At 68.1% G+C, this 24,364-nt stretch overlaps 1 protein-coding gene across 5 annotated transcripts in view; it reads left to right on the forward strand.

Annotated features, from left to right (window-relative positions):
- The first annotated feature begins 4,824 nt into the window (after positions 1-4,824).
- The window catches only part of GPSM1 (G protein signaling modulator 1), a 28,074-nt gene continuing 8,534 nt past the window's right edge, over positions 4,825-24,364 (forward strand). The window contains exons 1-10 of one of the 5 annotated variants that reach the window (XM_058693538.1): positions 4,825-5,111; positions 13,398-13,619; positions 14,419-14,554; positions 15,169-15,311; positions 15,916-16,039; positions 16,241-16,356; positions 17,108-17,263; positions 17,592-17,700; positions 18,762-18,885; positions 23,836-23,906. In XM_058693538.1, coding sequence (XP_058549521.1) covers positions 13,399-13,619; positions 14,419-14,554; positions 15,169-15,311; positions 15,916-16,039; positions 16,241-16,356; positions 17,108-17,263; positions 17,592-17,700; positions 18,762-18,885; positions 23,836-23,906 — 1,200 coding nt within the window. In that variant the 5' untranslated portion in view covers positions 4,825-5,111; position 13,398. Of the gene's footprint in view, positions 5,112-5,962; positions 6,192-10,631; positions 11,189-13,397; positions 13,620-14,418; positions 14,555-15,168; positions 15,312-15,915; positions 16,040-16,240; positions 16,357-17,107; positions 17,264-17,591; positions 17,701-18,761; positions 18,886-23,835; positions 23,907-24,364 lie in introns of those variants that run through there. The other 4 variants (XM_058693536.1, XM_058693537.1, XM_058693534.1 and 1 more) reach the window with 4 other exon arrangements.

Here is a 24,364-nt window from a genome sequence, read left to right on the forward strand (position 1 = left end):
TCATTTTTTAAATTTTTTTTTAACGTTTATTTATTTTTGAGACAGAGAGAGACAGAGCACGAACAGGGGAGGGGCAGAGAGAGAGGGAGACACAGAATCTGAAACAGGCTCCAGGCTCTGAGCTGTCAGCACAGAGCCCGATGCGGGGCTCGAACTCACGGACCGTGAGATCATGACCCGAGCCGAAGTCGGACGCTTAACCGACCGAGCCACCCAGGCGCCCCTCATTGCTGTCATTTTAATGGGGCCTCCAAGGGGATCGAAAGTAAATGCATGAGATGGGTTTGTCCCTGCGGGTCTTTCTAATTTCCCCCGATCAGCCTGGCTCTGAGCTTCGATCAGTCCTGCAGGGAGAGGGAGGGGCCCCGGAGGCCTGGGGTCCTGTGTCCCTCCTTCCTTCTGGCTGCTTCCCTTCCCGGGTGCCAGATGCTCGGGAAATGTCCGTGCTCTCATCCTGGAAGGTTTGCAGTTCGGAGAACCAGAGTGGTAGGATTCCAGGTGCTTTTCAGACTGGGGACCGCCTGGGGCCCTGCCCAGACTGCTGCCGCGCTGCCCTGAGTCTGCTGCCCCCTGCAGGTCAGTCGTTGCCCCTAGGTTGATTCGGGCCACAGAGGCGGGGTGGGGCCCACACCAAGGGGAGTCTCCCACAGACCTGACCAGACGATTTGGGAATTAGGGACCAACCCACTGGGAAGAATCAAGCTGTGAAAACAGCCACACCCTGAGGCCACAGAGGGCTGGGAGAGGAGGCCGCCTGGCTGAGTTTCCCCTAAGAGCAGAGCAGGGGCCCCCTGAGGAGGATGCGGGGTTTCCGTGGCAACCGCCAGCGCCCGGAAAAGATGGGCAGAGACTCTGGGAACGGACCGCACGCAGGGACCGGCAGGAGGGTGGCCCCCTCTCCTGCTCTCCCTGGCTTTCCGCGCCTGCCGCTGGACGGGTGACGGGCATTGCCCAGGAGGCCCACGCAGGCGGGCAAACCCCAACTCGCTGGCCCCGCGCACGAGGTCTGTGCCTGAGGAGGTCCCCGCATCCGCCCACGCCTCTGGGCTGGTAGCCTGAGGGGCTCAGCCCGGGGAGGCTGGAGGAGGTCAGCCCAGGAGCAAGTTTCATGGTGACAGCTGTCCCTTGCACAGTGGACGACATGTTCTAGGCCCGTGTCAGGGGCTTCACTGGCAGGACTTTATTTCCCAGGCTTCCGTCTGACAGAGGAGAGAGGCCCAGGGTAGGGCCCCTGCTCTAGTGGCCACATCTGCATGGGTCTGCAGTGTCCCAAGCTCCACGTTGTCCCTACGTTCTAGACAGAGTCCCCACGGAGAGAGGTTTCCTCATGGACCTGTGAGCGGTTGTGTGGTGACCCCGCTCCCTGAGCTGCCGGGAGGGCAGCTGCTCCCTGAGCCCTGGGGGCACAGGCTCTGGTGCCTTTCACCGGACAGCGCACAGCCGGGAAAGGAGGGGGCAGCGGAGGGTCCCCCAGCGAGGGTCTGGATGCAGGCCACATAGCCCCACCCCCAGTGGTGCCTGTGAGAACCTTTCTGTGATGCCCGGGTCGTGCTCACGATATAACGCGACGTGACAACGAGGCCGCAAAGCTCTGCGTGTTCTATGACCCAAGTCATGTAGCAAGTAAATACTGGGACGTGGGCGTAGTGGGGTGAATGGAGTCCCCAGAAGACGTCCACCTAGAGTAAATAGGAGTAAATGTGCTTCTGTTTGGGAGGGAAGGTCCATGCAGATGTCATTAAGCATCTCAGGATGAGACCGTCCTGGACTAGGCAGGCCCTGCATCCGATGGCCAGTCCTCCCAGAGGAGAAGGGCAGGGGCCCTGTTGAGGACGGAGCAGAGGTGGAGGGAGGCAGTCACCAGCCAAGGGGCGCCTGGAGCCCCAGGAGCTGAGAGAGGCAGGGACGACCCTCCCTGGGAGCCTCTGGAGGGAGCGGCCCCAGGGGACGGACACAGAGGACACACCATCTCAGTGGTGTCTGATGAGTGCCTCATTCCCCGCTCCGCACCCCAAGGGTCAGGGAGCTTGGCCGAGGCCAGCCGGCGGGAGGGGGGAGTGGATTTAACACAGGCCAGCGGCTTCTATCCCCAGCGGCTCTCCCGGAGTGGGGAGCTGTGGGCAGAGAGCCCCTGAAAGGGGAAAATCCACTGTGTCTTATTTGCCTGGGGGGGCTTCCTCGGATTTATTCGCTCCCCTAATTCTGTCTGGCTTAGGCTCACGTGAAGACTCCCCCTCCCACCACACGGCACCGTGGGAGCCCAGAGCCCCCAGACTCTCCATCTCTCTGCCTCTGTCTCTGTGTCTCTCTCTCTGCCTGTCTCCGGCTCTCAGTGTCACCCATCTGCCAGGCCTGGGGGGCTTAGACAGGCAGGGGGCAGGGGGTTCAGTCATACGAGCCGGGGATGGGCTCCCACAGACCCACCTGCCACGGACAAGGGCGGGTGTGCCCGCTTCACGTGGCCCCGGGTGACAGAGCCAGCCAGGGCCCCAGGAATGCTGCGTGGCCAGGTGTCGCTCGATGACACGGGTGGTGCATAGCCTCCCTCGCACCTCCAGCTATTTCCTGGGCGCCTGTCATCTCCCAGGGAGGCACTGGGCCCCGCGGGGCGGCAGACCGTTTCCTTCCGGCTCCCTGCGGCACCTGCCTGGGGACCCATTCACCCACCCTGCAGGCCCCACTCTCCAGGGAGTTTTCAGGCCCTGAGGAGAGGAGATGGCTGTGGGCGACCCCCGGGGTCCTCAGGGCAATGGGGTGGGGGGCACTTGCCCCGCGACTTTGCAGGACAATACGTTGTTTCTCAGGGTAATGACATTATTGGGAACGCGGTCAACCCGAGTGATCTTACATGACTATGTATGTGAGCGTGCGTGTGTCTCTCTCTCTCTCTCTCTCTCTTTTTCTCCCTGTCTACCTTTTCCTTCTTCAGTCTGGAATCCATGGTAGAGACTGGTCAGAAGCATTTAGGTCCCGGGTTGGGCTCAGCTCCTCTGTGTCCCCTCTGGGCCCCGCAGGAGCAAACTTGCTGTAGGTGGGGAGGCTGGGGGGTGGTGGGCAGCAGGGTCTGGGAGGCCACGGACGAGGAGGTACCACGCCAGCAGCAGGGATATCCCGGTCTACCCCTGGCCCCAGCAAACACCCCCGTGGGCCTCAGGCTGCACACCCCGCTGACGCCTGTGTGCCCATCCTTTGTCCCTGGGATGGCTCCAGGCAGCGGCCGCCTTCAGCCGGCCCGGCCTTCATCCAAGGTCCATTGCAGCCCTGAGAGTCCACCAGGCCTCCCCACCTCCAGGCGCTCAGAAACCATCCACCGTCATCTCCCGCCAGGCCTGGCCAGGGGGCGGATCCGGGACGGGTAAGTCAGCTCCCCTGAAGCCCGGCCTGGGGACCGGCACCTCGCCGTTCTGCCCGCTCACTGGTACGACAGGCAGGACGCCAGGGAAGGCTGAGCGGTGAAGGGCAGGCGCGTGGCAGGTGCCTCGGGTGGAGGCGGCACTGTTGGCCACTGGCGAGGGCAGGGCCCCGGGCGTGCTGACACCAAATCCTGGGTGTCGGCTCTCGAGCCTCGGTGCCTCCAGGACCGGCCGGCGTCACTGCTCCTCTGCCCTCTGTATTCCCTCCGAGGATGTGTCCCGACGGGAAAGCGTTTTTCTCCCTCTAACGCTCCTTTGGCAATGGGACCCAATAGGGATGGATGGGGCAGGGGTGCCTATGGCCCCCCATGGGAGCACTCTGTCCCGCTGGTGCACCAGGCCTCACCGAGTGGGGAGGTGGTTACAAGGCAGAAGGTAACGAGGGGCTGCCCCCGGGGAGGCCGGGAAGAGGGAGGCAGAGCTGGGGACGGTGCGCAGAGGGGACTCGGGCAAGAGCAAGGCAGGTGTGTGGCCGGTGGTGAGGGACGGGTGGGGCCCTCCAGGAGCTCCTCCTGCCCAGACCCGTGGCCCAGGAGCCCCCTGCCAGGACCAGTGATGCACTCATTCCCCACAGGTGGGGGGCCACGTGGGCAATGCGCGTTGGGCCTGTCGCCTGGTGCCAGCCAGGACCCAGGACCGTCATCAGGGCACGATTGGACAGGCAGCATGGTCCCAACGCTGGCGTTCCACAAGCTCCCGCTGTGCGCCGGGAATGGTGACCAGCACCGTCAGGACCCCATGACCCTTCGCGCCCCCTGCAGGACGGACCAGTGACCCCTATTCACGGGTGGCCGAACCGAGGCTCAGAGCGGGAGAGCACCTTATGGCGGGTGACCCGGAGGCAGGGGCCTGGCCGGCTCACTGCACAGCACCCCAGAGGGCTCCGGCTCCCCCGGCGAAGTTCCGATATAAAGCTGAGACTCTTCTAGCCCAGGGACCCTGGCTCCCTGGTCCCCCTGCTTCAAGGAAGGAAAACGAGATGCTTTCCCTGTGGTGACGCTACATCGCTCCCCTGTTCCGCCATTCACGCCAATATCCCTGTGAGGGCTTTCTCGGCACCGGGCCCCTAGCCGCAGCCCCGGGGACCATAGGGGCTAGCGGCAGTGGCCTCACGGGGAAGTTGAGCTCAGGCCTGGCAGAGGTGGGGCCCAAGGCGGCCCCTGCCCTTACAACGATGCCAGCTCAGGGGGCACCCCGAGGAGGCGGGCCTGGAGGAGCGTGGTAGCCCCGCCCCCCGCCCGGCCCAGCCAGCAGCACCCACGAAGCAGGCAGCAAGGCCTTGCCCAGCTCCTGTGGTCACGGGGGAGGGCAAGTAGGATGAGCTGCCAGGCCGCCAGCGCTCTGGGCACAGATGGTTCTCATTCCCGCTGCCTCTCTTCCGCAGGAAAAACAAACTAGCCCTGGGCCAACAGGCTCTGTTTTATCTTGTGTTTATTTTTGTTGCCATGTGCCTTTGCCTGAAGCCAGCGGCCCTGTGGGCTGCAGTTGTGCAGAGGGTCCAGCGAGAAGGCCCTGGCATTTCCCTGACCTTAGTTAGGGCAGTTCTCCCAGGAGGGGCGGCCGGGCTCCTGAGGACAGTAGCCCACTTCCTGCTCCCAGACTTGTCCCTGTCCCGTGGGGCACAGTGACTTTTCCCAGGTTTGGAGTCTTCTGGAGGCACCAGCAGGGCTGGGATTGAGGCCAGCAGGACAGAGGCAGGTGAGATCCACGGGGGGGAGGGGGGGGGCCCTGAGGGCCTGCTGTGGGCCCGGTGCTGACGAGCCGGACAGGCACCTCGGCCCTGGGAGAAGGCCCAAGGAGGCACAGAGCCCAGGGTGGGTGGTGAAGAGGCCACACCACAGGTCTCATCTACCAGGGCTCCTAGGAACTCACAGGGGAGGAGGTGGTCGGGGCCACGATGGGCTGGGGGGGGAGTGTGGGCACAGTGAGCTTCCGTTTTCAGAGTCCTTAGATTTCACAAGGTTGGGAGGGTGACGTGGTGACCCAGGGTTTCAGGGCTGAGCAAAGCAGGCTCAGGGGCTCCCCGGGCGCCAGGCCACCCAGGTCCTGGTAAGTGCGGCTCTCCTGGCTGTTCACTCCTCCCAGACCAGGGAATTCCCCTGGGGCACAGGTCAGTCCTCTGCTGGCTCGCCAGGTGTCTCTAAAGTAGGGAGTCATCCCCCATGGCGGGCACCCCACTGCCAGTTCAGAGAAGGGGGTGGGGACGGCAGGGGACCACCAAGGGGGGCTGGCCATTTGCCAGACAAAGGGAGGGAGGCCTCAAACAGCCCCTGTCGCGGGGATGGGGGGGGCCAGCAGGACCACTGCCACCCAGGCGCCTCGCAGGTCCGGCGAGAACCCCGGGGCCCAGCAGCCCGGCCAGCGCCAGGCCCTTGCCCCGCGTGCCCCCCGGTCGGGGGTGGGGGGGGGGGCGGTGCTGGGGACGAGCGCTCGGAGGCCCCGCCCCCTCCCCGGCCCCTTGCGCAGGGGGGAGGGACCCGCGGCTCCGTCGTCGGCGCCCCCCTCCCCGCGCGCGGGCGGCGGTGACATCACGGCCACGGCGGGAGGGGCGGCGCCCCGCGCGCATCACTTCCTCGGCGCCTCCCGCGGGCGGGCGGACTGACCGACGGACGGACTGACGGTGGACGGAGGGCGGCGGGCCGCGCGCAGGGGACAGGCGCAGGGCGGCGCGAGCGCGGGGTGTGCGGCCCCGGCCCTCGGCGACCCCGGCCCCATGGCCGGCCCGGCCCCGCCCTCCGCCGACGAGCTGCCCGGCCCGGCCCGGCGCCTCTACTCCAGGTAGGCTGGGCCGGCGGGGTCCTGACGTGCGGGGACCGGCGGGACGGGCGGGGACGGGCGGCCGGAGGCGGGAGGCCCGGAACAAAGGCTGCGGCGGGCGCGCGACGTGGCGGGGACGCGCCCTCCCTGCGGGCTGGCGGTCGTGGAGGCGCGGGGCGGGGGAGAAGGAAGGGGTGCTGGGATGGGGGGCGCTCGGGGTGGGGGGGGTGCGAGGAAGGAGGGGGTAAGGGGTTGGGGGGGGCACCCGGGGTGGGGGAGGGGATGCAGAGGTAGGGGGCGCCCCCCCACCCCCTGGCGAGTGCGCGTGGGGAGGGAGAAGGGGGCACCACAGGGTAAGGGAGGGCGTGGGGGGGTAGGGGGGAGCCCAGGCTGCGCCCCTCTGAGTCCAGCATTAGCGGGTGGTCAGGGTGTTGGGCTGAGCTGGGCTGCTGCTTGCTGGACCCCCGCCCCCACGGCCCCGGGCCTGGCGGCCGGGAGAGCTCCCCGCTTCACCAGCTGTGCTCTCCCGACAGCTGGGCCGCCTGGCACAGCAGGTGTGTGGAGCTTGCCTCGCAAGCCTGGCACCACCTCCCCTCTGCCCGGGTCTGGCTGGGAGGCAGCGTGGCTGGAGGGACCGGGCTTTGTCTTGGGTGGGGCCCTGTTCCCCGAGGACCCGGCACGAGCCTGCGTTCATGGATGGCAGGCCCGAACCCGGGCTGCGGAGCCAGCCAGCCGGGTGGGCGTGTGCCTGCCTGAAAAGGCACCTTCCTCTGGGCAGATTCGCGGATGATGCCAGCGCCCTGTGCTCGGTGCTTCACGCTCTCGTCAGGGATGACAGGGTGGCCCTGCCCACCTGCCTTGCATGCCTGCTGGGTGACTCCGGGCCTGTCGAGGGTGATCCACACGTGATGCCATGTGCCCGGCCCGGGTGGGCACAGGGTCCTTCGAGGGGAATGGACTCTGCTAGTGAGTGCAGGTGGCCAGGAGAGCAGCCGGCACGGGTGCCGGGCAGGGGCCGCTCATTGACCGCGACCCCCAGAGGCAGGCCCGGCTGCCTCCAGGGGGCCCGACAGGTCCCCGACTTGGCCGGACAGCGTCATCCCCGGGATGTGGCAGCGTCCCCAGCTGCTGGGCCTTCAAGGGGCCTAGCCTTGCCCGAGAGGATCGTCCAGCCCCGGCCGGGCAGCGAATCAGCAGCAAGCCCCTGTTGGGTGCCACCCCCACGTGTAGAACAAGGCCCCGGTGGTGGGTAGGGGGCCTTGCGGCTCCTCCCACCTCGGTCTCTGTGCCACTGGTCAGAGACACAGCCCCCATTGTGTGGTCCCAGGATTGAGTGCTGGGCCCCCGACCCCGCTCCTGGGCCCCGCGCAGGGGGGAGGGGTGCGCGGGTGGGTTTGCTGGCAGCTGCCGCTGGAGGCCTGACCCGGGGGATCCCCCCCGTAGCACCCCTGTGGGGACGGCCCGAGTTGGTTCGGTAGCTCCCAACGTGCGTATGTGTGTGTCTGCGTGTGTGAGTGCACGCGTGTGTGGAGCGGGGAGCTTTAGCCCTGGAGCCCCTGCACCGCCGAGCGTGGGGTCCTCATGGGGCACGTCCGCGTCTGCAGCCTCGTTGGGAGTCTGGGGTGCGGGCTGGTGCTGGGGCCCGGTGGGGACATGCCGGACAGGACCCTGGCCCAGGGGAGCGCGGCAGGGACCGAGCTCAGAGGGGATGCTGGGGGAGGCCCCGAGCCCAGCCTGGCATCCTGGCAAGCCGAGACCTGCGTTGACCTCCAGCGGGCAAGCCCAGCACAGATTTGGGGTGCACAGCCACCGGCGCTCCCACAGCGCCCGCGAGGAGGCCCTTGGGGAGTCTGTGCAGCCGCGGCCAGGTGTGGGCAGGGCTGTTCGTGCTCGGAGCGGGCTTTCAGAGGCTGCCAGGAAGGGTGGGAGTTGGGGAGCTGTGTGGGGGGGCCTCTGACAGGTGGGGGCTGCTAGCTGGAGGGGACAGACTGACGGCGGCACCTTGGGGCAGGCAGAAGGTTGTCTACCTCCTTGATTCGGGCCGGGGAAGCCCCCCTGTGGCACCCAGCGCGTGGGTGCCCCGTGACAGCTTTGGGCACTCGGCAGACGGTGATTGGGGGGACCTCCAGGCCAGGCCCAGCCCACCCCCAGTGGCTTCCCTTCCCATGCCAGTTTCCTCCCGGTGACAAGAGTTCAGTGTTTTTCTTTTCTTTACATGTTTGTTCACTCTTGAGAGAGGGAGACAGAGAGACGGACAGACAGAGCATGAGCAGGGGAGGGGCAGAGAGAGGGAGACACAGAATCCGAAGCAGCTCCAGGCTCCAGGCTGTCAACACAGAGCCCGACGGGCTCGAACCCACGGACCGCTAGATCATGACCTGAGCCGAAGTTGGACGCTCAACCGACTGAGCCACCCGGGCCCCACCAGAGTTCAGTTCTTATAAAGTGGGGGTCTGGGGGAACGTGGGCTTGGGACGCACACTGAGAGGGCCTGAGCGTGAGTGTGCCTGCGGGCCCAGCACGTCCCCACGCGGGGCCCCGGGAGGGGAGCTGGTCAGGGAGGCAGAGGCGGTTGGGGCAGATAACGCTCAACCCTGGTCTACCGCACCTGGGCCCTCGTGCCTGGAGAGGGGTTTGGGGGGAGAGGGCCTCGGGGAGGTATGGGGGGAGGGCTGGTGGCTGGGAGGCCCCTGAAAATGGGGAAGCTATGGGTGGCCCTCTCCCCGTCCCTTTCAGGCCAGCAGCTGAGGGTCCCAGGAACTGGGAGGGGGAGAGCAGGCGGTGAGCACCCCCACTGTGGGGTGACCTGCTAGAGGTGTGCCCCAGGCATGAGGCACCCGGACGGGGGCATCCTCAGGAGTGGGTCAGGCACCCAGGCTGCTCCGCCCTGCTGCCCACCCGTCCCCATGGGCTCCTTCCACGGGTGCCCCCGGGCACTGGCCCTGGCAGGGCCTCTGGGGAATAATGGCCTGGCCCCATGGTTTCCTCGGAACACAACCTCAGGTGCTTTCCCGAGCTAGGTGCCCCTCCACCCGCAATTCCTGTTCCCGCCGCGCTGCCTGCCCCGCGCTGTCCCAAAATCCCCACGTCAAAGGGAGTCAGTGTGGCTTTGCTTTGGGGGCAACGGGAGGGGGTGGGCAGGGGCCCTGGGGCATCTGCCCAGTGGCCCAGCCTGTGGGTGACATCTCTAGGGAAGAAGGACGGTGACTATGTTTAGCAGCGAGTGGGGCTAAGGGGACACAGCCCCCGGTTAGTCATGTGTAGCGGGAGCCGGGGGCCTGGCTTACAGACCGGCCGTGGTGGTCAGCACCGGAGGACCCCACGGAGTCTGTGGGGCACGTAGGCGGGGACGGGAGCCCTGATGGAGAGCAGGGCAGTTTGATCCGGGTGTGGCTGGGCTGATGGCTCCTCCTGGGATGCTGTCTCGGATGCCCAGGCGAGGCTGAGGGGTGTGGTCATGATGCGGTGGCTGGAACAGTAAGACTGGCCCCTGGGGAGTCAATACCATTTTATTAACCGGTAAGCCTGTGGGCAGGCGGCGGGAGCTTGGCAGACAGTATCCCGCCTCCCGGCCACTGGGGTCTGGCCACTGGGAGAGTTGGCCTGGTCGGCCCTGCAAGGAAGGGCAGCCACCGCATCCGAGTGGGTCTGTGCAGGGGGCTGTGGCCCCATCTGGGTGGGCAGGACCCCCACAGCCTGGTCCCAGAGGTGTGGGTCTGACCTCCTTGGGGGCTGGAAGATTACAGGTTGACCATGAGGCATCTGTTCCCAGGTGGGAGCGCTGCCCTTCCCAGGGTCGGGGCGGTGAGGCTGGTGGGGAGCTGAGACCACGGCCCCGGGGCCCTGAGGACTCCAGCCGGCCCCGCCCAGAGCCCCTGAGAGTGGGGCTCTCAGTGGCCCTTGGCTTGGCAGGTGGTGTTGGGGGACAAAGGCTCTGGAGTCTTCTTCGATGAGCAGGGAGGTGCACCTGGCCAGGCTGGGCAGGCCTCAGGGGAGACAAGACAGGGTGGCCTGCATTCCGGTGGAATAGGGCCCTGGGGTGGTTCTGAGGGTGTGGGGCTTGGGGGTCCAGTTTGTTAATAGGAGCTGGGTAAGGAGGAGGTGATCCGGGCCCTGCCCTGTGCCCCTCGGCTGAGCTGTCCTCAGGTGTGGACGGGTGGCATTGGCAGAAGCTTCAGGGCAGGGAGGAGGGTGCCCGGTCTGGACGCTCATGTGTGCGGGCAGGTAGCTGGGATATCCCACCTCCATATTCACCTGCCCAGCCCCTTCCAAGACCCCACCTGCCAGAGTGGGCAGGGCCTGCAGGGCCCACAGGCTGAGGCTGGCCTTGAGACCCTACACCGGGTGGGCCCCCCCACCCTCCTCGGGTTCTCGGGTTCTCGGGTTCCTCCGTCTCCTCGACTCCGGGTGGCTTTGGGGAGCAGGGCCCATCCTGGCTCTCCAGTTCCCTCTGACCCTGGAGCTGTGCCCCGTCCTCTTCCCGGGGGCTAGAGCTGCACGGCCTTGGAGCCCTCTGCCACCCCAAAGCCCGTTGCCGAGCTGGGTGAGTGGTCAGGCGGCGAGAGTCTCACCCCCGCCCGCCTGCCCACCCCAGGCCCTGCCCTCCTTGCTGACGATGCTAATCCCTGGCTCTGAGCCGCCCTGATCCCTTGATCCGTCTCAGCCCCCGGGAGGCCCCGGACGACCTGCCCAAGGACCTGGGGTCTCCTGGAGCCTGGGACGCCAGAGCCTTTAGCCCACCACTCTGGGGTGGGGAGAGACAGGGGAACCACGAGGCCGGCGTGTCCCCAGGACCAACGGCCAAGGCGGGGTGGGAGTTGGCAGGCCAGGCGGGAGGCCTGGCGCCCCGCGATGCCGGCCGCCCCCGCGGAGGGCCAGCCCGTGGCCCTGAGCTTGGCAGAGAAGGCCGTGTGCAAAGTGGTATACGGTGCCCCCCGCCCCCGCCCCCTGCTGCTGCCCGTGGGCCTGGAGCTATGGCTGTATGTGGAGAAGATGCGTCGTCACCTGCAGAGGAAGAGGTGCGGGGGGCCAGGGGGGTGGCCCGGGGGTCAAGGTGCGGTGGGAGGTTCTTGGGGTCAGTGGAGGGGGCGGGGGCTTCCAGCCCTGGACGCCGGCCGGTGTCTCTCCAGGGGGCCTCCTCACGTTACCGGGGCCCGGGTCAGACCCCCCCCCCCCCCGCCCAATCTGTGATTCGGGATGGCCACGCTGGACACCTCATCAGTGCACCCCCCACCTCCAGGCCCTTCGCACACCAGAAACCTCCTTCGCGGCGGTGGCGATGCCTGTCTCTAGCTAGGCAGGGACAGCAGGGTGGGGAGGCCACTCCCCGCGTCCTATCTGTCAGAGCCAGCAGGGCGTGTTGGGCTCTGAGACCAACGTCTCACACCCAAGCCCCGGGTCCTCCCAAGTCACCCAGGCGGAGAGGTCAGTTCCCGGCATCAGACAGCGCGCGGTGTGCGGCCCTGGCCGTGGGAGGGGGCGGCTGGTAGGCTCCAGACAGCCCTTCCCGGGGCGTCGTGGGTAGGAGGCCCGAGCTTCCGGCACCCCGCTCTCTGACAGGCCACACAGGCTCTGCCTGAATCTGGGGGCGGCAGGGCGCTTTTGGGGTCCCGGAGCCCACTCTCCCCCGGAGGCGTGGCCCCGACGTGGGGGGGTCGAGGCTGGGCAAGGCGGGGCTTTGCACCAAAGGCATGTTTGGTTAGAGCGGCTGAGAAGCAGTGCCGTGGACAAAACTCGTGGATTTGTCGAGGGGCCCTGCGTGTTGTCCCCCAGGAACGGCTGATCACCGCGGACTCTAACAACGCAGAGAGGGGGCGAGTGCCCGGGGGTGCGCGCGCTATTTTGCCGTGGGCGCTTTCACTTACCCGTGGGCTTTCCACGGACTCCGGTGATCTGGGTTGGCCCTCGGCCACGCAGAACACGTCTCCCACTTTTCCAGGGCTGCGTGTATGTGCGTGTATGGTCACTGGGCTCCTCCCACCACCTGCCGGGGACCCCCTCCAGCTTGGGGCCCGCTCCCCCGCCCCCATGGTATCTGTGTGCCGTGTCCTCCGCTGACCGCTCTCCTGCCCTAGGGTAGGCAGCGGGTCAGGCCTTGAGCGTGGAACTCACGGGACCAGCCACGACAGGCCAGAGGAGGAGGCCGAGGTTCTGAGTGATGAAGTGTCCTACCCCGGGCCCCCTAGCAGGGAGGGCCGGAACCAGGGCCGGCCTGATCGAGTGACCCCCAGACCCGAGGCTCCCCTGACAGCCATGTCCTGAGGGCAGCTCGCCCAAGGCCCAAGGGCCATGGGGCCCCAGTGAACAGAGCCCGGGGTAGCAGCTGGGGAGCCCCGGCCCCAGCCCATGGGCTGGCAGAGCCCAAGGGTAAGGGACAGCTTCTCTGCAGCCCCTGCCCAAAGGTGGAGGCATGAAGGGCTGGCCCGGCCTCCGGTCAAGGCGTTGGTGGTGGTGTGGGGCCCTGGGCCCATGGACCTGGGCTGGGTTCATGGGCAGGAGTCTGGAGCAGTGTCCCAGGGGTTGGGTCTACCCTGGGGCACGGTCCTGTCATGCCCTCCCACAGTAGCGCCCTGGGCGTGGGGGAGCGGCTGTCCCGTCGGGGCAGCTGTGGCCAGCAGCTGAACGCTTCTCGGCTCTGGGGGCTGGCTGACCCACAGCTCAGACGGAGCCGTGACCCCCGAGAGGTGACGGCAGAGGGTGTGGGACGGGGGAGGGGCTAGGGTCAGGTCCTGCCCATGTGGCCTTGACTGGTGTCCCGAACCTCTCTGAGCCTTGGTTGTCCTTGGTGGGGACCGAGGGCTGTCGCGGGCCACTGTAGCTGCTCTGGAGGACTGACGCGGCACCAGGTCCCGGAGCGGGGGCGGAGGGAGGTCCCTCGCCCCGGGCGGCTGAGCCTTGAGGGGAGGCCGTGTTTGGAGCTTGGCCGTCGTGGGCTGAGGGTCTGGCCGTCGTCACGGACTCATGCGTTCACCCGGGGGCCCCTGAGCCCTGGTCGCGAGGGGCGTGCGGTGAGGTTCGGGCACGGGTGAGCCGCGCAGGTGCCCGCCTGGCGATGGGCACGCTGTTGGACCCTGCACGTGCTTCTGGGCATTTCCCCAGAGGCGTCGACGTCTGCGCGCACCGGCGTGGCCTCACCCGAGGGCCCCGTGGTCCCGGTGATGACGGGGGAGCACGGGGCCCCTGCGTGACGGCGCGAGGGGCAGGCTGTGACTCCTTCTCTCTGCCCAGGATGGAGACCTCGTGCCTGGAGCTGGCCCTGGAGGGCGAGCGTCTCTGCAAGGCCGGGGACTTCAAGGCGGGCGCGGCCTTCTTTGAGGCAGCGGTGCAGGTGGGCACCGAGGACCTGAAGACTCTCAGCGCCATCTATAGCCAGCTGGGCAATGCCTACTTCTACCTAAAGGAGTACTCCCGGGCGCTGGAGTACCACGGGCACGACCTGCTGCTGGCCCGGTGAGCACGCGGCCCGCCTCGCGGGGGGGCCGTCACAGCGCGGGCAGTGCCGGGAGCTCGGGGTCCAGGGAACCCGAGGGCGCCCCTGACCTGGGAGGGGGGGAGGGGGCGGGGCGGCGCCTGGCAAGTGCCCCCAGGGGCTGTGTTTCAGGGGAGGCGCGTGTGTGTGCACACGGGTGTCCCTTGGTGTCCTGAATGTGTCCTCACGCGGGTGCCTGTCCCTGGGACTGGGGGGGGGGGGGGGGGGGGGCGGGGCCGCACGACCACTTGTGTCTCTGAGCGTCTCCACTCCCCTCTGGCCTCCAGACCTTCCCCGAGCTGCTCTCGTCCCTGAACACCCTTCCTTGCTTGTTCCCCACCCGTCGGCAGCCGGACCCCCCCCCCCCAATCCCCGGGGGGAAGCGGAGCTTCTCAGGGCCCCCCCCAGCCCTGCCCACGGGCCCCTCCCTGGCCAGCGAGCCGCACGCGGTGTCCTCAGCACCCGGCGGGTGTGTCGAAAGTTACTCCCGCTGTCAGGCCCCCCCGACTCTCCTGGTCTCTCCATTGGGGCACCTCTCTGAGCCCGAGCCCCGACGGCCACAGGCTGGGCCCAGCAGAGAAGCGATCCCCGGCCGGGCTGCCTGCCCGGGGCTGCCCGAGGGGACCCCGCCTGCTGTCGGCGAGACCCCCGCCCGGCATCGCCCCCAGTTGCCCCCGGGTTGGTCCTGCCAGGCCTCGCCCGCCCCTGCCCGGGCTCCTTGCCGGGCTCGGGGTCCCGGCCGGCCCTCAGTCCGGCTCCTCGCTGCCTCCTGCCCTCCAGGACCATCGGTGACCGCATGGGGGAAGCCAAGGCCAGCGGGAACCTGGGCAACACACTCAAGGTGCTCGGCCGCTTTGACGAGGCCATTGTGTGCTGCCAGCGGCACCTGGACGTCGCCCGGGAGCAGGGGGACAAGGTAGGTCGGCTGCTGCCAGGCTGCCTGCCGAGCCCCCACCTGCAGGGCTGAGGCCCGGCCCCCCGTCTTCCATGTGAGCTCCCCCAGACCCGCCAGCACCCCTCGTCCCTCCTTCCGGTTCCAGAGGGACGCAGGGTGGCGCGGCAGCTGGGGTAGAACAGCCGTGGGCCCCGCCCGGTGCCGGACCCTTGACCTACTCTGTGACCCCCCCCCCCCCCCCCCATGACCCCGGGCAGGGGAACAAGACGGCCGGCCCCAGGTCATAGCTCAAGGCGTGTGGGCCAAGCGTGCCTTCCTTCCCCCCCCCCCCCCCCCCCCCCCCCCGGGCTTCCGAGAAGGATCTGGTCGCCCTGATGGCGTAGATGACAAGGGGGCAGGTGCCAGGCCTGTCCACCAGGAGGCAGTGTTCGCTTGCCCCGTGCCCAGAGGGTGGCGACCACGTGCAAACACGCCTCACCCCTTCTTGGGGTCCCGGCCCTACTCCCACATCTGCACCTGATGACGGCCCCCCCTCCAAGTCCTTGCCTTTGGGGGACTGCAGGCACAGTGGTCCGGGGCCAGGGGGTTCCTCGGGGGCCATGTCTGCGGAGGGCCAACCTCGGTGCCACCTTCAGGTCGGGGAGGCGAGGGCATTGTACAACATCGGCAACGTGTACCACGCCAAGGGCAAGCAGCTCTCGTGGAATGCCGCACAGGACCCCGGGCACCTGCCGCCCCATGTCCGGGAGCCACTGCGCAGAGCCTCCGAGTTCTATGAGTGAGTGGGGCAGGTGGGGGCACCACGGGCCGGGCCGGGGTCTGGCCGTAGCGCTTCCTGAGCCGCTGCGGTAGGCGCGGGACCCCAGGCACGGAGCACCCACATCTGGCCCCATCACCTCTCTGCAGACCCCCGCATGGTGACAGCCAGGCCGGCTCTCCTTCCCCAGCCCCACCCACCCTCGGGCCTCCTCGGCTTCCCGCACCTAAGTCACAAACAGCAGCGCCGAGAGGCAGGGAAACGGCCGAGCAAAAGCCACACGTGGCATTTAGAAAACGTTTGGCTGCAAACAGGGCGGGGGTGTTGGGCTGAGCCTCTGTGCTGGGGAGGACGCTGGTGCAGGAGGACAGAGGCTGCACCCGAAAACCAAAGTCTGGGGCCGGGGAGCCCCTGACCTGAGCCTCGGAGCTCAGACAGCACCCTCGTCTAGTGGCTCCCTAGAGCCACTCTTCTAGAACCCCAAGCTGCCCTCTTTCTGGGGCACGCTCCCAGCAGGAGCTGAGCGGAGGCTGCCTGCTCATCCCCTCTGGCCGGGCGGGTGGGTCACGAGCCCCTGCTTCCCTCGCACCGAGAGGGCCACGGCTCAGGCAGATGCAACCCCCAGGAGGAACCTGTCCCTCGTGAAGGAGCTGGGCGACCGGGCGGCCCAGGGCAGGGCGTATGGCAACCTGGGCAACGCACACTACCTGCTGGGGAGCTTCGTGGAGGCCACGACCTTCCACAAGGAGGTGAGTCCCCTGCGGGGCGGGGGTGGGGGGGGGGGGCCAGCTGCCTCGCTTCGTCTGGGCTTGGCTCAGGGTCCCAGGCCGCTCTCGCCAGACGTGCAGACTTCGGGCTGGCCACGCTGGGCGGGGAGGCCACCCCCGCCATCCACATCGGGTCCCGGGGCTGCTCCGTGACCACCCGGGGCCTCGGGTCTGTGTCCCCAGCGCCTGGCCATTGCTAAGGAATTTGGAGACAAGGCGGCCGAGAGGAGGGCGTACAGCAACCTGGGGAACGCCCACATCTTCCTGGGGCGCTTTGACGTGGCCGCCGAGTACTACAAGTAGGCAGGCCTGCCCGCCCGCCCCCACCCCTGCCCAACCCCACCAGCCCAGCTCGGGGGAGGGGGCCCCTGGACACCAGCCCAAGGTCGGGAGGTGGGTCTGACCTCCCAGCCTCTCCAGGGGCCAGACGGGGCGGGGGGGGGGGGGGGCGGTTCTGGGCCACAGACTGACAAAGCCGGGGTCCTGGGGCTGCCGGGGACAGGAAGGACTATGGTGCCCTTCGCTCGGTAAGTGCGGGCAGAAGCCGCTCTGTGCCAGGGACACAGCTAACTGCGGCTGAGGGCCTCCCAGTGCCAGTTACTGGGGGAACGCCAGAGCTGTCTTTGCACCCCACAATATCTCTGGAGTGCGGGTATAATCCTCCGTGTGTGGACCCAGAGGGTGGAGATCACACGGGCTCCTGGGAGGATGCTCTGCCAGCCGCCTCCTGGCTTGAGGAGCAGAGTGGTGACCGCCGGGCACAGGCCGGGTCGTCAGCACCAGGTCCCGTGCGTCCGGATCCCGGGCTGGGGTGTGCTGCGTCCCCCGTCCCCCATGCAGGGAGGAGGCTCGGCGTGGGGAGGTGACTGGCCAGTGCGGGTCCAGCAGTGACGGGGCTCCAGAGACACCCCGGTGGGATCCCGGGGCTGGCGGACCGCTTCCCTCCCCGCCCTCCGTGCACCCCTCGGCTGGGGGCTGTGAGCAGCGCCGCGTCCCCAGAGAGGGCTCCCGGAGCCCTCCTTGCTGGGGCTGAGCCTCCCCCTCTCGCAGGAAGACGCTGCAGCTGTCCCGGCAGCTCAAGGACCAGGCGGTGGAGGCACAGGCCTGCTACAGCCTGGGCAACACCTACACTCTGCTGCAGGACTACGAGCGCTCGGCCGAATACCACCTTCGGCACCTGCTCATCGCCCAGGAGCTGGCCGACAGGTGCGCGCGCGGTGGGGCGGGCGGCGTTTCGGAAGCGGATCGCGGGCGACGGCCGTGGGTCGTGAGCACGCACAGTGCCACGCGCCGAGGCGCGCTTAATCCGTTAGAGTTACGCTTTGTGATTTTCACCCGAATTGAAAGATTAATGACCCGAGGGACTGCCCCGCACCCAAGGGTGGAGGGAGCCGCGGGGGTGAGAGCCTCGCCGGCCACTAGGGGGCGAGGGAGGCCGAGGCGGGCACTTCAGGCGGGGCCTGCTGCGCTCCCGTCAGGACGGGCCTGACGGCCTGGGGGCTGCAGAAGTGGACTCGGTTTCCCTCCCTGGCAGAGTGGGAGAGGGCCGGGCGTGCTGGAGCTTGGGGAATGCCTACGTGTCCATGGGGAGCCCGGCACAGGCCCTGACCTTCGCCAAGAAGCACCTGGAGATCTCCCAGGAGGTAAGCCAGGCCTGCCCCCGCCCCCTGCCGGAGACCCCCCCCCCCCCCCCCCCCGGTGCTGCTCAGCTCCCTTCGGACCAGGCAGGGCACCTCTCGCCCAGCCTGCTCCTCCCTCCTTTCCAGGCTGCCAATGTGCACTGGGCGGGGGGGGGGGGGGGGGGGGGTGCCCGCCACCCCCTGCCTGCAGACGCCTGATGGCAGCTTATCTGGTGTAGCCAGGGGGTGGGGGGAGGGGAGCGGTGGCCTGCTTTCCACCTGAAGTATTGGCGTTCCCTGTGGGCAGGGCAAGGTGGGCATGACCTACCGCAGGCTGCCCTTGGGGCTCTTCCCCTGGAACCTTCCAGCTGGACACCTTGGGGACGGTAGACAGGGTCTTTGAGAGCCTGTCCGCACGCAGGACCCTCCTACTGAGGTCAGGGTGGTCCACGGCCGGGTGCCACAGGGCATCACCGGTGACCTCCGGCTCCCTGGTTTCTGGTTGGCCCTCTTACCTCCGCCCCATCCTTCTCCTTGGCCCCAGCGGCACGGCCACCTCCCTCCAGCACGTGCCCAACACCTGCCCAGACCCACCACGGCCCCGTGTCTGTTGTGGGTGAGACCCACCGGAGCCCAGGCGGTGGGGAGGAGCAGGGAAGCTCGGGCCAGGAGAGTCCCCCACCCCCTGCCAACCGGGGCCACCAGCAGGGCCGGCCCCACAGCCCCCTGAGCACGGGTGGGGGCACGCCAGTGGCCCCAGAGCTCCACTCGAGGCCCGGCCCCGGGCCCACCTCACTTCTCTGCGCTTCTCGGCCCCTGCTGAGCCTCTGCTCTGAGCTGGGGGTGCCTGAGGGGCGCACGTGAGGCTCCAAGGGGCCGAGAAGGCTGGAGTCTGGACCAGACCACCTGTCCTCGGGAGGGCGCTCGGGAAGGAGGGCCTCACGCGGCGCCTCCAGCGTTCTGGGGTGTGAGGGGCGCCCCCGGGGCACAGGGAGGCCTGGTTCCCCGGGAGGTGCGGGGCTCATGATTGTCCGTAGGAGTCCCCCAGCCCCCCTGCCCCCCAACCTGGCCCTGCTTGGCTGCAGATCGGGGACCGAAACGGGGAGCTCACGGCCCGCACGAACGTGGCACAGTTGGAGCTGGTGCTGGGCCGGCTGAGCAGCCCTGCGGCCGCGGAGAAGCCCGACCTGGCCGGCTATGAGGCCCAAGGTGAGTCCTGGGCTGGGTGGGCAGGGGTGTGGCGGGAGGGCCGCCCGGAGAGCTCAGGGCTTGGGCCTCGGGACGGTGCTGGGCTTCCGGGTGCAGGTCTATGGGGAGGTGGACTCTGCCCACAGAAGCCCTTGTGACAGAACTGCCTGGTGAGGGTGGCAAGCCCCCGTCGCTGGGGGTGTCTGTCCGCACCACTTCTCCGCCCTGCTCTGGAGCTCCCGGGGGCGCGGGGGGGGGGGGTGGTGACCGGGTGTCCAGGGTGCTCGGGGCACAGACGAGGGGCCCTGTTTCCCCGGGTCAGGTTAGGAATCCGAGATTGGGAAGCACGGGGTGGAAAGGGGTGTTCGGGGGCAGGGACGGTGTGGGCGAAGGTGTGTCCTGAACGGGAGGCCTTCGGGCTGGTGCTTCACGGTCTCTGGGCCAGCGAGGGCCTGAAGTCACTCTGAGCTCCCCAGGTTGATCCCCTGGCTAGGAGGGGGGGGCACTCACTGCCCCTCCCTCCGTGCTCCATCCCCTTAAGGGCTGAGGACCCACCCCCCCCACCACCACCTGAGGCTCAGAGCTGGGCCTGGGGGCCAGAGGGGGAGGCTGAGTCAGCCAGAGACGTAGAGCCTCCCTCCAGGCGGGCGGGCGCTACTCAGGTGAGCCCCGGGACCAGCCAAGGCAGCTATGTTGATCTCGGTCCCGGGCTGCCTGTAGCCCCATGTGGGTGAACATTGCTAGGCACGCAGGGCGGGATGTGCCTTGCAGAGCAAATGGGTAAATAGGGGGCTGGGGGGGCCACCTCGAGCTGGCTTCCCCCGTGGCTGCAGGCGGGTGTGGGGCTCCGCATAGGGCGCTAGCTGCCCCCTCCCTCCCTGCCTGCACCGACCCCAGCCTGCGGGGAATCTGGCCCCAACCCCCTCGTGGCTGTGTTCCCTAGGGGTACCCACCTGCCCCAACCTGGAGCCCGTCAGGCCTGCAGAGAATGAGGCCCCAGGAAGTGGCACCTGGCCGCGGTGGAGAGGCTCCAGGGTTTCTAACGATGCCTGTGCTGGGCAAGGGGAAGCACGTGTCCCCACCCCTCCTCAGGGGCTGAGACGGAAGGGAGGGTGCGAAGGTTTCTGGGACCCCCAGCCACCCTTGTTTTGGGGTGATGTGGCTGCAGGGGATGGGATGGGGGAGGGCCCCCCTCTGCCCCCCACCCTGCCCCAGGATGTACGAGACGGTGGCTCCCTTTGGGCGGGGGTTTTCTGAGGGTGGGCAACTCTGTTTGGAGCCCCTGGCCCTGTGAGGCCGCCCTCTGCGACACCCAGCAGTGGGTGGGGGCAGGGCCCGGCCCGGAGGGCTTCTGGAAAGGCTCCCCGGGGCTGCGGCCAGCTCCAGGTTCTCTGGCAATTTTCCCTCTTCTCCGAGCTGAGGAAAAGGGGGCGCATCACGGGTGGAGGGCTGTGCTGTGCCGGGAACAAGGCAGCTTCTGTCCTTCCCACGCCAGCCCTGCTGCTCTGCCCTGTGCCCAGACCCTTCCCAGCCGGGGCCCCCGGAAGCCCCCTCCCTGCCAGGCTGCCAGCTCTGGGCCACCGGCCGAGGCGGGGCAGAGGCCCTTCTCCAGAGCAGCCTGCTCCGGGCCACGGAGGCAGGTGTGGGGGCCCCAGGCCCGGGGATGCGGCTGCTGAGTCTGGGCCGCCGTGGAGGAGCCCCCCCCCCCACTCAGGTGAGCCCGGCGGGGCCGGGGCCTTGTGGACGGAGCGCCCCAGGAGTCTCCTGCGGGGGTGGCATTAGTCACCCACTCATTTGTCCAGTGCACACTGAACGTGGGCACTGGCCTGGAAACTGCCCCTCGGGGCGGGGATGCTGCACTGGCGTGTGTCGAGCCTGGCCGTTTGGCGGGGGGAGGGGGGGGGGAGCGGGGGGATGAAGGGGGGACCAGGTGAGCGCCAGGGAAGGGTGTTGACCCAGCCCGCGACCTGGAGCCCAGGGAAGATGCCTCAGGCTGCTTCTGGGAGGGAAGAAGCCTGGGGCCGGTGGGCGGGGACCGCGGTGGGCGGGGACCGCGGTGGGCGGGGACCGCGGTGGGCGGGGACCGCGGCTGGTCCTGGAGGCCGGGACCCAAAGGGTTTTCTTTCCTGATAAAACAAGGGCCCTTTATGCAGCTGGGGGACCCAATTTACAGGTTGACCTCAGCAGCCTTGCAGCCCCCATCCCAGCAGAGGCCCCAGGACGAGTCCTGACACTGCTGCCTGACTGGGTCAGGGCTCCCAGGTCCCCTGGTGTGCCAAGCCCCGTTGAAGCCAGGCTTGGGACACACCGGGGAACGTGACCAGCAAAGGTAGCCAGAAACGACCCGCATGTGGCAAACAGCGATAAACAAAAAAACAAGGCGTGCCTGGGAATGAGCAAGCGCTTGGGGAGGAAAAAAGCTGAGCGGCCGGGTGGGCGTGCCGCGTGGGCCTCGTGGAGGCCGCTGTCGCCCTCAGCTCGGCCAAGGAACAACACACACCAGGCGGCTTACAAAAATGAATGTCCACTTCCTGCGGCTCTGGAGGCTGCGGGTCTGGGAGCAGGGTGCCCGCTTGGCCGTCCCGGTGACGGCCCTCTTCCCGGTTTGCAGGGGTGGCGTGGGGCTGGAGGGAGGTCCCCAGTGTCTTCTCATAAGGGCACCAGCCCCATCCCCGGAGCCACCCTCATGACCTCAGCTAACCCTAATCACCCCCAAGACCCCGCTCGCTGATGTCATCGCGTTGGGGGTGGGGTCTTCAGTGTGGAATTTGGGGGACACAAACGTTTGCCCCATAGTAGTGACTTCTGAGCAAAGGCTGAAAGGGGAGAAGGGAGTGAGCCTGAACGGAGGACAGCCATGCAAAGGCCCTGAGGCCTGGGTAAGGCTGGCTAAGAGGAGCAGCAGGGAGCGGGAGAACCTCTGCCCTGTGCAAGCCCCTCCCCATGCCAGGGGCCCTGCAGGGTGAGCAGAGGAAGATCTCACCCAGGCCCTGTGGGCATCCCCGGGGCCCCCCGCATGTATAAGGGACAAAGAGAGCAGAGAGGCAGGTGAGGGACGTGACACTCAGGTCCCGGCAAGGTGAGGAGGGGTCGGATTCTGGATCTGTTTTGAAGGAGGACCTGCCAGGATTTGGGAAGTTGAGACTGAAGGCAGGAAGGAGTTGGAGGGACACAGCCCAGCAGCTAGAGGCTGAGTTGGGCGCCTGAGCGGGCCGGCTGCACGCAGGAGGGGCGGGATGGGGCCTGGCCAGCCTGGTGGGGACAGAAATGATTCTGGTCAGACTCAGGCGGGAGTGGGGTGGTGCTCAGGGAAGTTTCCAGACCTTCCCCTCTGGGGTGGGTGGAGCGGGAAGCCCGCCAGCGTGGCTCTGGCCTGAATGCCCCAGTGCGCGCGCAGCCCGCACAGAGGGTGCATTTAGCCGGGCCCCGAGGGCCATGAGGGGACCCGCCCTGGAGCCGGACACAAGCTGTGTCTCAGAGGAACATTTCAGCCTCCGCCACGGCCTGGGCCTGACGGTCCAGCCAGGCGGGCCCCAGCAGACAAAGTGGGGAAGGCGAGTCAGACCCCCCGGGTGTCAGGGGGCGGCCGAGAAAGGGGCCGGGTTTTCGCTGGCTGTGGTGAGTACAGGGCCATGCACAGGACCGCTCGGCGTCCCCCCATCACTCCCCGGGCCAGGTGATGCCCCCAGACAGTTTGGTGTTGGAATGATCACATTGTTCCTTCAGAGCCGCTTGTCTGATCCGGGGAGGGATGGGCAGTGGGGACCCTGCCCCATCTCCTTGGGCCTCACAACACGGGGTCAGGCTCCGGCTGCACACCTGGGCGAGGCCCGGTGGCCAGGGGCCGTTCTCAGGGGGCAGAGGCAGACCCGGTGCTGACCACGTGGCCAAAGTTGGGGGGATGGGGCCCTGCTGGGGGGGGGGGGCGGGAGGGGCGGCAGGCAGCCCCAAGTCCTGGACCCACGCGGCTGCCTGCTGTCCCCTCCCTGGACAGCAGCCACAGAAGCCCCTTCTCCAAGATCTCTGCTTTTCTACCCGGCCTCTGGAGGGTAGAGAACAGGGCGTAGCTTCCTCAGAGCCTGAAGGCCAGCCGCCCACACCATCTCCTCCATTCCTGGGACTCTCTGGGCATTTGGTTCGGGCTGGTCTGAATGCCTGACCTCCCGGACGGCCCCTCTCTGGGGACCGTGTCTTGGGCAGTGGGTGTGGGCTCAGAGCCGGGGGCCCGAGGTGGGGTCGGGGGCCGAGCTGAGGGCTCCCCGCCTGGCCTCGCTGCCGCTGGTGGGGCACGTGCCCCGTGCTGTCCGTGGCACGGCGTCACCAGTGAGCTCAGTGCTGGGGTAGCCAGAGGGCAAGGCTTCAGCGCGACGTGGGCTGTGGGTGTCCACAACATGCCAGGCGCCATAAGATGCTTCCCACGGGCTCCCTGTGTGGTGCCTGCAACATGCCTGGAGGCTCAGTCTGACGGGGGTACTGAGCTTGAGGGAGGGTAATGGGTCCAAGGTCCAGTGCTGCCCAGACATGACTCCTGGGGCATCTGCCTTGCTCGCTCTACCCACAGTGCCTCCTTGCTTCATGCGGCCCCACACTTGGACAAGGGCCCCTGGGGCACCCGGTTGGTGCCCAGCACGTGTCTGCAGGTAGAGGGGCGCTCAGCTCCTGGGAGGATCTGGGCTGCCCATGTGCGTGCAGGGTGGGGGGTGAACGGAGTCCCTTAAGGGCAGGCACGGGGGCAGCACAGCCAGACCCCCTGCCAGGCCCCTACAGGGTCAGCCCATCTCCACGCTCGGCTGCTTGCCGGGTGGGGCGTGCGAGGTCGTGCAGACATTGCGTTTGCTTCCGTGGAGTCGGTGACGTTGGCGGTTCATCTGCGGGCCCCAGGGTGCAGGCCCTCCGGAGGGCCCTGGCCTGGGCCAGCCCGCCTCTTGGCCGAGGGTCAGTGCCAGGCTGACTGGGCCCCCTGTCTTCCAGGTGCCAGGCCCAAGAGGACACAGAGGCTGAGTGCAGAGACCTGGGGCCTGCTGAGGCTCCCCCTGGAACGGGTGAGTGGGGCTCAGGGTGGGCAGCCGGGGCGTGGGCAGCGGGCTGACGAGGCAGGTGTGATGGGTGCTGAATTGCCGCCTCCCAGCCCGGCTCCCGTCTGTCCCCTGTCCCCGCCGTGGGGGGCAAGCGCCCTCTCTGCAGCCCGAGACCCTGGAGCAGCCATCCGCCCCCAGAGAGGCCCCCATGAAGCCCCACTTCCTCCCACTCACCCCAGGGGCCCGCCAGCCATGCCCCCCCGGGGGACAAGCCACGGTCCTCGCAACCTGCAGGCCCCCAAGCCCCCACCCGGCCACAGTCCCCAGTGTCCCAGCCGCTCCCCGTGCCTTCCTGCTCCCTGTCGGCCGAGACTCTGCCCCGGGGGAAGCAGAGCTGTTACGGGCAGAGCAGACCAGTCAGAAGCTGGGCAGGGGGAGGCTCTGGGCCCACTCTGTACCTGTCGGAGGTGGGTGCTGTGTAG

This window comes from Neofelis nebulosa, chromosome 12 (genome assembly GCF_028018385.1).
Source record: "Neofelis nebulosa isolate mNeoNeb1 chromosome 12, mNeoNeb1.pri, whole genome shotgun sequence".
Taxonomy (NCBI): Eukaryota; Metazoa; Chordata; class Mammalia; order Carnivora; family Felidae; genus Neofelis; species Neofelis nebulosa.